A 12,500-nucleotide genomic window follows, 5' to 3' on the forward strand; every position below is an offset into this window, starting at 1 on the left:
AGAGAGAGAGAGAGAGAGCTTAAAGTTGAGCAGAGAGAGAGGGAGATGGCGATGTTATTAATGAGGCACATAATTTTTAAGACATGAAACTATAAAAGCTTCACCGCTTCACCATTGATAAAACCTTTTTAATCAGCTGCGCTCGCAAATTTAATTAGGTAAACAGGAAAGTAGATCATTCATGTTTTCACGACACGGCAAAGACTTTCATAGTTTACATATTTTTAGTAAAGAATCATGCGATTTTACTTCATAGTGTTGCATTTGGATCATAATTTGTAGCGACAAGCGTTTCCAAAAAAAAAAGTGTGAAGATTTCGAGAAGTTAGGAGGACATTGTAGCATAAAAAGTGACCATTAGATTTTATATAAATATAACTTACTACAAGTTTCCCAAAACACTGAATATTATATAAAATAGATTAGTTTCATTTATAGACATTATAATTACGTACAAACACAAACACACACACACACACACACACACGCCAAAAATATCTACATAGCAAAATATTTTTTACATTTTTCATGAAGTTCTTTCACATTTCATGACAAAATATTTCCACATTCATTGGCAAAATTTGTCACATTAAACTTGAAGTTATTTTCACATTTTATTGCCATATATTTCCGCTTTAAATTAACTGAAATTATGGTCACATTTTAATGAAAAATATATTCATGTCTCATTGCAAATCATTTTCATATAGCATGTCAAATATCATTCAAAAATATTTTCCACAGTTCATTGCAACGAACAAACAACTACTCGGTGTCAATACAAAGTCTAAGAACCAAACAAACAGAAAACAAACAAATAAAAATGGAAAAATCAAACCAAAATGAAACAGGACAAACAAGAGGACATTACCTTGGCAGCGCAGCCTTGAAACCCGTCAGTCCATATCTGTCGGAGAGGAAGGACTTGGGGAGAGACAGAGATCGCATCTGTCTAGCAGGTTCGTCCTCCCCATCATGCTCTCCCCCACCGGAGGGGCGTTCCTCCCCATCCTCCTGGTGGGGATTTTCCTCCTCCAGGAAGGGGTCTTCGTGACTCTCCTTAAAGGCGGCCTTCGATAAAGACTTACTCCTGGTCTTCTTGAGTATCCCGACGAGGTCGAGCGGTAACGCAGAGCCGTTGGAGGTAGGGGGCACCTCCGATGGGATGCTGTTACTTCTGTTGGAGCGGCCCGGCGGGCGCTCCAACGTCGTCGCCTTCTCGTAGGTGACTCTCCTCCCACCTCCTCCTACGTGGGGGGCGGCAATGACCTCCTGCTGGTGGGGTGAGCGAGGGACGCCGTGGAAGTCACCCTCCCTCGTCACAGGCAAAGTTATCTTGATGGCTTCCGTGCCCGAGAGGCTCTGACTTCGACCCTTCTTCTGGAAGAACGAGAAGATGTGACGACCCTCCGAGGCGGCTTGCCCTTGGTGATGGCGCCTCACGCGGGGGCTGTGATCCGAGGGCAGCGGAGGCATGTCCTTCTTCGACACCTTCCTGCCGGAGGAGGAGGATGAGGAGGAGGAGGAAGTGGAGGAGGGCACTTGTAACGAAGAAGTGGAAGTCGACGTCGCGATTGTTGTAGAGTTGTTGTTGTTGTTGTTGTTGGTTAGGAAGGCCAAGGCCTCGTGGGGGTCTCCCTGGATCGTCTTGTCGTTCGACAGCGTCTGCAGGAGCTCGTCGAAGTCCTTGTCGAGCCAGCTCTGGTCGATGACGATGGAGTTGCGGGCGTTCTTGTTCTCGTCCCCCTTGATCTTCTTGTGCTCGTTCTCGAGCTGGCTCAGCAACTCGCGGCTCTTGGACAGACTCTTCCTCAGGCGGTGCTCCCCTTGGTCGTCGGGGCCGCTGAGGGACAGGTGCCGCTGGAACAGACGGTGCGGCCCTCCCGCGGAAGACCCGTTGTTGACATTCGACGTGCTGTGGACCTTCCTGAAGGCGTTTTTCTGCGGCCCGAAAACATTTCCATAATCCTCCGCCGCGTTTAGATTGGTCACGCTGGCGGCAATGGAGGGGCCTCCGGCGTAATACGCCTTATCCTCCAGAAGGGAAGCACAAGACGAAAGACCCAAGGACCCGGTGCTGTTCTTCCTGCCGTAGGCCTTCGGTGTGGGTCCTCCTCTGATAAGATCGCTCGCGCTGACTCCCGTGGGAACGGGGCTGACGTAGGGCTGGTCGAGGTCGATGAAGTCGACGTAATCCTGGTCCGCCTTCAGGTGGTTAGGGTTGGCGTGGAGGCGGCGGGCAAGTTCTCCTAACGTGGGCGAGTTGTCCTGCAGATTATCCCGCGGGAGGGAGAGCTTCCTATTCTTGGGTATCAAGGGAGGCGTGCCCGTATGCCCCGGATGGCACTCGTTGATGGCAAACAAGGACAGGGGCGTCTTCGAGGGCGGGGTCTTGGGCGTCGAAGGACTCATGGGACTCATTGATGAGGACGAAGCTGACGAGGCTGACGTGGGCGTCAGAGGGGCTGACGGCGAGACGGGAAACGTCGAGGGGGAGAGAGGGGGAGCCTTAGGGGCGCCCTTCACCCCGAACTCCGAGTTCCTCCTGATGAAGTGAGGCGAGTCGGATCCGCCGGAGTCGACGGAGGCGGCGACCTTCTTCAGCGTGGCGATGATGGCGTCGAATTGGTCGCTGAGGATGTTCCCGTTGACCCGCAGGTTGTTGAGGACGGCGGAGTCGATGATGTCGGCCAGGGACGTCTCGAGCCTCTGGATCAGCTGATTGTTCTCGTCCTCCTCGATGTCGTTGAGGAGCTTCTTCTCGTTGTTTCGGTTGTCCTCGATCTCCGCGCGACAGATCCTGCTGGCGTTGTTGCCGTCCTCCTCCTTGAACTCATCCTCGGGGTGACGGGAAATGTGCACCAAGGTGTTCTTTCGCACTTTGTCGCAGGTAGACTGCTGCTGCTGCCTGGCCAATTCCATCAATGGGCCGGGTAGGGGGAGGGGCCGGGAAAGAATGTGGCGGCCGTCGGACGCCCCTACGCGAGATTTTGTATCTAAGGGTCCCGACTCGCCTTGAACGGCAGGACTACCAACTGACTCGCATATTTGAATGTCTGGCCTCTCGTTCTTCTCGTTCATTTCCCCGTTCTTTCTCTCTCTCGCCTCTTCGTCTTCTTCTTCCTCTCTTATAGCAGGTCCTAAATTTCCGTTTTCCTCTCTCCTCGCTTCCGAATAGACGCCCTCTCTCTCCTCTTCTTCTACTTCTTCTTCTTCTGCTTCCTCATCGTTATGATCTAATTCCTCCTCCTCCTCCTCTTCTTCTTCTTCTTCTTCTTCTTCTTCCTCTTCGCTACTGGATGCCTCAACCTGTATCCCTTTTTCTTCTTTCGTTTTTACCTCGGGAACGATGGCAACCTTCGTCACTTCTCTCTTTTCTCTGGACCCATTCCCCCTTTCGTCGCTTTCAGAGGAAATGATACAATTAGGAATGATATTCACCGAAGGGCGGCGGACTGGCGAAGTGACAGATCGGAAAGACACGCTGATTCCCCCTCCTCCCCCTCCTCCTCCCCCGCCTGCTCCTCCTACTTCAGGAAGGGGTATGTTCTCTTTGCCCAAATCACTCAGGTATCCGTCGCAGGTAGATTGGGAGAGGCTCTTTGCTCTCATCTCGTAGAATCTCCTCCTGATGGCGGCTGGATCGGAGTCCCTGGAAAGCTGGAGGCTGCACGACCTCTTGATAGGTGTAACGGGTTTGTTGACGTTTTCAAAAGACGTCGTTGATTTCCCCATGTTTTCGAGCAACTGGCTGCCACTCTTATCCGTGTGGGCGTGGACGATCTTCACCTGGAGCTTCGAAACGGCGGCTCCTGCGGCAGCGAAGGTACTGTCCGCCTCGCACCCCTTCGTCTCTTCGACTGAAGTCCCCATACCCGTATCAGTGCCCATATCATCGTCGACGGAATCGGGTTCTGTCTTTGCGGTCGGCGTTTCTGGTTCTGGGGTCACGGCTACGGGTGTCGTCGTCGTATCGGGTGTCCTGACAGGTGATCGAGTGGGCGTGGCCGACTCCCGTTTGACGTTCTCCTTCGACTTGCTTCTTTCTTTGGTCTTCGGCTTCGCGTCCGATCTGGACATTCTGGAGAGGAAGGAACTCGACCCCCCGGTCTGTTTGCGCAGGTTGGGGGGGCACGGGGAGGGACAGCTCGGCCTCTTCCGGTCGCCGTCCAGCGAACACTGACTTCCGTAGAGGGGCGAATTGCAACCGGAATCGGTGGTGCTCTCCGTCCTCTGCGAATCCAGGCTGGCCCGGAACAAGTTGTTGCGGGATCCGAGCAGCGAATTCTTGGAGCCCGATTTGTTTCTGTTGTAGAGGTTATGGCGTCCCACGACCAGGGACGTCTTCGACGTCGACTTCTTCTTGCTCAGGTTCGTTCGACTGCCGCTCATGACCCTCCTGACGATTCTCGCCCTGCTGGCGCTGTCCGTAGACGTTAGGGAGCTCTTCGGTCCCGAGAGGGTGCGAGTGACTGATGCCTTGGAGGTGATGTGCGAAGAACTGGCACTCAGAGTTCGATCCAACTTCGAGTCGCTGGCCCTCGTTGCGTCGTTGGCGTTGCGTCTGGCCGGGGAGAGACGTGACACTGATGAGGTGAGCCTGTTGCTGCCAGCCCGGGCCAGGCCAGGCGACTTATCCGGGAATGATGACCTCGATTGTGAGTTCAAGGTTGACCTCGAAGTGCCAGTCGCCTTCCCGTAGGCCCTCTCGGCCGATTTCTCTAAAGAAGGGTCGCTGTCCGTCGGAATCGAGGCGTAACTTAAATTCAGGGAGTTTTCACCGATGCTCGTGTTGTCTCCGGACTCGCCTGAGCTCAACGACAAGGACAAGGGCAGCGACTTCGGAGGGGTGTCCAGCTTCAGAGACGATTGACCTGCGACACCTCTAGCTTCCTCCCCAGTCGATTTATTGGATTCTCTGGGCGTGCGCTGTGACCCCGTTCCACGCGCCATCCCAGGGCGGGGCGGCATGGCCCTTGACATGGTGGGCGTGGAGACATCCCCTTTACCCGATTTGCTATTCACGACTGGTAATCTCGACGAAGTTTTGTCTCTGTCCCTCTGCAGGGGCGGAGAATCTCGCGAGGAGGAATTCGGGGATAATCTCACCTGGTAGACTGCCCTCGGCGGCGGGCGGCGGGTCATGGGCGTGGAAGGGGGCGTCTGGGCTTCCCGCCTTCGTGTGGTGGGCGTCGGGGTTTTTCTGGGCACCGCTGGGGACGGAGCCCTGGCACCCATTCCTGGGGACGCCCCTCGCGCCGAGGAACGCGTCGAGGGCAATGGAGACGCCCTTGAGCGGTAATTAGATCCTCTCTGGTTGTCGTCACTGGCGGCGGCACCACCACCCCCTCCAGGGCCAGGCAGCGACGCCCTCCGAGTCAGATCGACTTCGCTGTCGTGTATGGGATTCCCTCCCCTGGAAGAAGCCCCGGCGGAGCCGAAGCTTCCCCTCCGCCCCACTAGGGAAGTGGAGCGACCCGTGGTGGGGAGCCCCTGGGAGGAGAAGGAGGAAGAGGAGGAGGAGGTTTTGTTGCTACCATTTCGTCGGCCAGTGGTACCATTACTCCCTCCCCCTCCCCTCCTCCAGTAGCACTCCTCCCTCGACCGCCAGCCCCCCCGGGGGAAACACTGGGGGGTGGCGCATCTTCCCGGGGGTTGATGATGTTGTTGTTACTGTTGTTGCGCGTTTGTTCCCCCCCGCCGCGCCCCTGATAAACGGGTATCCCCGACACTTTGCAGGGCATGGCACAGGTGCACTCGCCCTCACACACGGCGGTGGCACCACCCTCCCCTGGGGGTGACGGGTGCCATTCTCCTCCTCCTCCTTCTTCCCCTCCGTCACCAAAAGCACCGCCGCTCTTCGTCACTGTTGCACTTTTGTTATCCACACTGCTGGTGGTCACTGTTTTAACACTTGGCTCACTGTGAACACTGACGCTGCGATTCCCGACGCCGGAAGGCTGATGAGACGTGCTGCTACTGCTGGTGCTGCTGCAGGCGTTGGCGCCGTTGGGCCGCACGTGTGCACGTGGCAGAGCGCGCGCTGAGACTGCTGGTGGAGTTCCCAGATGGCCCAGTGCTCCACATGTTCCGCTCGCCTGGCTACGAGCGCCACCGCCACCCCCACCCCCACCACCACTACTCCACGCTCCTTCTCCACCACCAACACCAACACCACCACCACGCCTCCCGACAACTGAAGGAGGCCCTCCTCCCCCTCCGCCAGCTGACCGTTGCTTTTGTCCCCCATGCGAAGAAGAAGAATGAGGAGGAGGAGGTGGATGGACAGACGAAGAACTGGAAGACATTCCTCCCAGTGCCTGACTCTCCCTCTCCCTTCCACTCCGTCCGTGGCACCGGTGGTGGTGGTGGTGGTGCCAATCGGGTGCCACGTTATCATAATCTATGTGGGTGAGGGCGTGGCACTGGGCATGACCAGGTAACGTAGCGCCCGCCGACGTTTTCGCCGTCGATGATTGGCGATGGGGCGACCGAGATGGACTGCGCTGGGCACCATCTCGTCGAACTGATAACAGCTGATCGCTTCTTTTGCCAGCAGAAGAACTCCTCCTCCTCCTCCTCCTCCTCCTCCTCCTACTCCCCCTCCTGAGTCGCGCGAGACCCTGGCACTCGTCTTCTTGTTCCAGTGGCTCATGTCCTGCTGCGTGGCACTGCTGCTGTCGTCGTCGTCGTCATTCCGGGCCCTAGAACCATTGCGACTTCGGCTGCGGCGGCGTCGGGGGTTGCTGGCATAGGCCTGGGGTGCGACAGGTGTGCGGGAAGTGACGGCAGCCGTGGCGCGACCACTAACACAGGTACTCTCATACTGACGGTTCGTGATGTCTCGAGCGGCCCCTAAGCCCTCACTCCCTCCTCCTCCTCTTCCTCCTCCTCCTCCTCCTCCTCCTCCTCCCACGACGCCCACATCCCTCCACTCAACACTCGGGTACATGGCACACATGGAGGCCCATATCATGTCTTGGGGGTCAATGAAGGAAGAGGAGCCGTAATGCAAGGTTGGGTGAGAGAAGTGGGTGGGCACAGGCGGCCGCTCGCTGCCGATGCCCCGCCCCTCGCCCTCTCGTAAGCCCCGCCCATAACCTCCTCCTCCTGCTGCTGCTGCTGCAGGTAAGATTCTCCCGCTGTCCGGTGCCCCCGTCATCACTCCTGTCGCAGCCGCCTTGCGGTCTGCCACTCGGTGCTTCCGGTTCTTCCTCCTCTCTCTCCTCCTCCCCCCTTTGCCCTTGGCCTCGCTCGACCCTTCCTCCTCCAGGTCGCTGCCGCCCAGATCCTCCAGGAGGTCCTTCTCCAGCCAGTAGTATTCCATGGCCTCCGCCAGATCATCGCGTTCCTTCTCCGTCAGTCTCACGAACTCCCCCGTGATGTAATACCTTCGGCTTAGTTCGCCCAGATCGACTCCTCCTTCGCCGCCTCCTCCGGCGCGAAGCTGGACGTCGTCGGTGGAAAACCGCCTCCTCCTACTGATGGGGTAGTCCTCCCAGGCCCTCTGGTGGTAATCGCAAGAGCGCCTCCTCTTCCCCTCGGCCGCGTGACCCTCGGGAACGTGCCCCTGGGAGGGGAGTTCGCGCGAGTTGAAGCGCGCCCACAGGCTGTTTTCGATGGCGTCCCCGTAGGAATCGTAGTAGAGGTTGATGGGGACCTTCTGGACCTCCCCGAATTCGTCGTCGTCGGCTTCTTCTTCGCTCGAGGGGCAGACGACCACCATCGGCCGACTCCGGTACAGGATCTGCCCTCTGTCGGGCGTGTCCTGCCCGATCCTAGGGTCCTTCGGGGTGACGAGTTCGTTGTAGAGCGAAGGGTCGACTCGGGGGGCCAAGGTTGTGGGCGTGGAGAACCCCCGCAGGTGCGACCTGGAGAAGTCATGGTGTCCGAAGGCGTAGCGAGACGAGGAGGAAGGCGTGGTCAGCTTCTTCTTACGCCAGGGGTGACGCTTCAGGGACGCCTTGAACTTCATTGGGGCGAATGCGACCTCTCATGAAATCTGGCATTCATTGGCGTTCTGCAAAATCAAGGAATAACCCGAGTGCTCCCTTTCGTAAACCAGGTCGTTCATCAAGTGGTTTTCAAGTGTTCCCCTTCATCAACTAGATCATTCATCAGGTTATTTTCTCTTTCAGTTGCATATCATCAAACACATCAAAAACTTCTCAAAAACTTCGGGCGATTTTACCAGGTAATTCGTTAGGTTTTTATCAATCGCATGTCACCTAAAACTTCAGAAATATCTGTTGATTTCAGCAAGCAATTCATCAAGTTTTCATCAATGACATACCATCAAAAACTTCGGAAATTTCGGTCGATTTTATCAGGTAATTCGTTAGGTTTTATCAATCGCATATCACCAAAAACTTCAGGAATTTCAGTTGATTTCAGCAAGCAGTTCATCAAGTTTTCATCAATCACATATCACCAAAAACTTCTGAAACTTCAGTCAATTTCAGCGAGCAATTCATCAAGTTTGTATCAATGACATACCCTCAAAAACTTCGGAAAATTCAGTCGATTTTACAACGTAATTCATTAAGTTTTTATCAATCAAATATCGTCAAAAACTTCAGAAACGTCAGTCTGTTTCAGCAAGCAATTCATCAATTTATTTTCAACCGCATATCATCAAACTCATTAAAAAAAAAACTTCATAAACTTCAATTAACTTCAGCTCAGAATTAACAGAAAAGGACAAGACCACTTCAAGAGCAATAAAACTCTCTCAGTAAACCACAGGTAGTGTTTTAAAAACTCGCATTGAACACTGTCTCCACAGAAGTCTATAATTGTTGATGTAATTTTATCCATCTCTATGAAAGCACTTTCCAATTTATGCTTCTCAGAACGCGTCAGTGCTTTCAGGAAGATCATGGCGGTGCTTGAAGGAATCTGTCGTTAATCCTTGATGTCCTGAGGAAGCAGAAGTGAAGGTCCTTTCAGAATTCGTGGAGCGCCGAGTCTGGGAAGAGAAAGAAAAGTAGATTTTTAGAAATTTGGGTTTTTCTTTTTATTAATTCTCGTTCTAATAATAATAATAATAATAATAATAATAATAATAATAATAATAATAATAATAATAATAATTTCTAAAATTTGAGAATAAAAGAAAATAAATGCACATATGATCGGTCATATAACATTGATTTCATTGTTAATTTTCTTGTATTTAAATTATACAATTGTACATATATTATATATATATATATATATATATATATATGTATATGTATGTGTGTATATAATGTATGTATGTATTATGCATGTATGCATGCATCGCTTAAATCTCCTTCTTCACCTCGCTCCGCATCTCCTCAAACCAGCGCTGATGAGGTGAAGACGAAGTCACTTAATGTCGAGACATCCCCGGCAATTTTCCAAATGAAAAGTTCTGACGACGCTTGTGTTAATTAACCTCTCTCTCTCTCTCTCTCTCTCTCTCTCTCTCTCTCTCTCTCTCTCTCTCTCTCTCTCTCTCTCTCTCTCTCTCTTTTAATCTCGCTTGACAGAACTGCAGTTGGGTTATTGAGTGTAATGTTGTTTTATTCATTTAATTGTGTGTTTTTTTATTTTTCTATTTATTTATTTATTAATTCTTTTATATATTTATTTATTCATCCATTTATCTGTTTATTGACTTATTTATTTATTAAATTAATTCAATTTCTTTAAATGGTAAAACTCCTTCAGGGATATAACAGCAACCGTTCCACGATGCAACAACAATCTTTCTATGTTACATTCTACAATGCAACAACAACAATAAAACCAACCATTCCGCTATGCCCAACAACACTTCTGCGATGCAACAACAGCCGTTCTGTCGTACAATAAAACAACCTGTCAGTGGTGCAACAACAACATAAATTCTTGGGAACTACAACAACGAAAACAACCTTCTGATACAACAAAGACTACAACCCTTCTGTACTACAAAAAAAACTTGTATGATACAACAACAACCCCTCTCTGATACAACAACCCTTCTGTGATGCAACAACGACAACAACCCTTTTGCGATGTAGCAACAATGATACAACAACCCTTTGTGATACAACAACGACAACAACCCTTTTGCGATGTAGCAACAACCCTACAGTGATACAACAATCCTTCTGTGATGCAACAACGACAACAACCCTTTTGCGATGTAGCAACAACCCTAGAGTGATACAACAACCCTTCTGTGATACAACAACGACAACAACCCTTTTGCGATGTAGCAACAACCCTACAGTGATACAACCATCCTTCTGTGACACAACAACGAAAACAACCTTCTGAAACAACAAAGATTACAACCCTTCTCTACTACAAAAAACAACCTAATAGTAACGCAACAACAACATAAATTCTTGGGAACTGCAACAACGAAAACAACCTTCTGATACAACAAAGACTACTGTACAACCCTCAGTACTACAAAAAACAACCTATCAGTGATGCAACAACATAAATTCTTGGGAAACTACAAATATTAACAAACAGGAAAAAAAAATTGTGTGGTAACTACAGCCAATTTCACACAAGGGAAAACTTTGAAGCAATTTACGATTCTTGCGTCAAACTTTGCGTGAATGAATGGATGGGAATATTCAGGAGGGGGGGAAAAACAACAGTTGCGGAACAACGCTGGATCTTCTATTGATACGTCAGTTTTCCATTTATGACCGTATTGTAACTTTTTTGTAATTTTAAGTGACATATATTTATATATATATACACATAATATACACACTAGCTGCTCGAAATAAAAAGATAAAAAATATATATTTACCTAAAGTGATTTTAAAAGACATTCGCGACAAACGATTGAGAGAGAGAGAGAGAGAGAGAGAGAGAGAGAGAGAGAGAGAGAGAGAGAGAAATATCGCAATTTAGCCCAAAAGACGGTGATGGTAAAAAAATATATTTACCTGAAGTGATTTTAAAAGACATTCGCGACAAACGACTGAGAGAGAGAGAGAGAGAGAGAGAGAGAGAGAGAGAGAGAGAGAGAGAGAGAGAAAGAACTATCACAATCTAGCCCAAAAGACGGTGATGGTCAAATGGCCCCCTACTGGATGATTGCATCATGGCGAGCTGAGCGGAATCAAACGCGCATGCGCACACCTACCTTAACTGCTTGGCGAGAGAGAGAGAGAGAGAGAGAAACATATCTTCATCGCTGGGAGATGTTACCTTCATCCCCTTTAATACGACGCGGCATTTGATAGAACGCCTGTAAAATGCATATATAGAATGTTCTATATATACAGATACTGTATATACATACAGAGATATACTGTTTGTATGTATGTATGTATGTATGTATGTATGTATGTATGTATGTATGTATGTATGTATGTATGTATATATATATATATATATATATTATATATATATAATTGATAAATATAATATATATATACATATATATATATATACATATATATATATATATATAAACTGATAAATATATAATATATACATACATATATGAGTGTAAATACATATATATGCAGTAATATGTATTTATGTAGAATATGTCTGTGACTGTGTGTGTGTGTGTGTGAGAGAGAGAGAGAGAGAGAGAGAGAGAGAGAGAGAGAGAGAGAGAATTTTAATACCAGACAAAAGCAAGATTAATAAACTCAAGCGCGCTCTCGACAGATGTCTGGATTCAATATCCTAGTCAACAGAACTTATGAACGACTCTCTCTCTCTCTCTCTCTCCCTCTCTCTCTCTCTCTCTCTCTCTCTCTCTCTCTCTCTCTCTCTCTCTCTCTCTCTCTCTCTCTCAAGAAAGATACAGCTTCTGATGCAGTCGCCTGTCAGACACTGCCATCATCAGCTGATTGCCTACTGTCAATAATAATCCATATTCCGGTATTCTTTTCCTCATTGCAATTCCGACGCAATTTACAGAGTTTAAATTCCATTTTTTCCTGCACCATTCTTATCTAAGGGTCTTTGTTTAATCTTGCTGGTCTTTGCCAAAGACCAATTACGTTGAGTTGAATGGAATAGAATTGCATATAGAATTGAGGCCAAAGGCCAAGCACTGGGACCTATGAGGTCATTCAGCGCTGCAACGGCAAATTGACAGTAAGAAGGGTTGAAAGGTGTAACAGGAGGAAAACCTCAAAGCAGTTGTGCTATGAATCAGCTGTCAGGAGAGGGTTGAGGAAAGTAAGGTGGAAGAAAGAGAATGTGAAAGGAGGTACAGTAAAAGAAATGAAAGGGGTTGCAGCTAGAACCTTAAGTAATGCCTACAGTGCACAGCATGTGGTGCACTGACGGCACTACCCTCCTACGGAAACCAACTGCGTGAGGAAATTTCAATTTCATGAGTCTTTATTCTTCCTTTGAAAGAGGATTGAATATGCTCCCACGTTCTCTCTTCTGCCGTTTGCGAAATACTGGCAGAAAATAAAAGTGTAAATAGGGGAATAGTGTGCCTGGATAGAGACACATAACAACACACACACACACACACACACACACACATATAT

At 49.4% G+C, this 12,500-nt stretch overlaps 2 protein-coding genes across 4 annotated transcripts in view; both read right to left on the bottom strand.

The window, feature by feature from the left end:
- LOC136825365 (uncharacterized) overlaps positions 1–12,500 on the bottom strand; it is a 505,160-nt gene that overhangs the window by 392,246 nt on the left and 100,414 nt on the right. For 2 of the 3 annotated variants that reach the window (XM_067081628.1, XM_067081626.1), the window contains exon 3: positions 872–8,968. In XM_067081628.1, coding sequence (XP_066937729.1) covers positions 872–5,238 — 4,367 coding nt within the window. In that variant the 5' untranslated portion in view covers positions 5,239–8,968. The remainder of the gene's footprint in view (positions 1–871; positions 8,969–12,500) is intronic. The other variant, XM_067081627.1, reaches the window with a different exon arrangement.
- Positions 5,460–6,308, bottom strand: LOC136825165 (PE-PGRS family protein PE_PGRS26-like). Its single transcript, XM_067081192.1, has one exon. The coding sequence runs from the start codon at positions 6,306–6,308 to the stop codon at positions 5,460–5,462; it is 849 nt and encodes a 282-aa protein (XP_066937293.1).

The sequence above is a fragment of the Macrobrachium rosenbergii genome, chromosome 37, assembly GCF_040412425.1.
Source record: "Macrobrachium rosenbergii isolate ZJJX-2024 chromosome 37, ASM4041242v1, whole genome shotgun sequence".
NCBI classification, from domain to species: domain Eukaryota; kingdom Metazoa; phylum Arthropoda; class Malacostraca; order Decapoda; family Palaemonidae; genus Macrobrachium; species Macrobrachium rosenbergii.

Excerpts from the sequence above, each read along its gene's own strand:
- LOC136825165 (XM_067081192.1), bottom strand. The coding sequence starts at position 6,308 with ATGTCTTCCAGTTCTTCGTCTGTCCATCCACCTCCTCCTCCTCATTCT.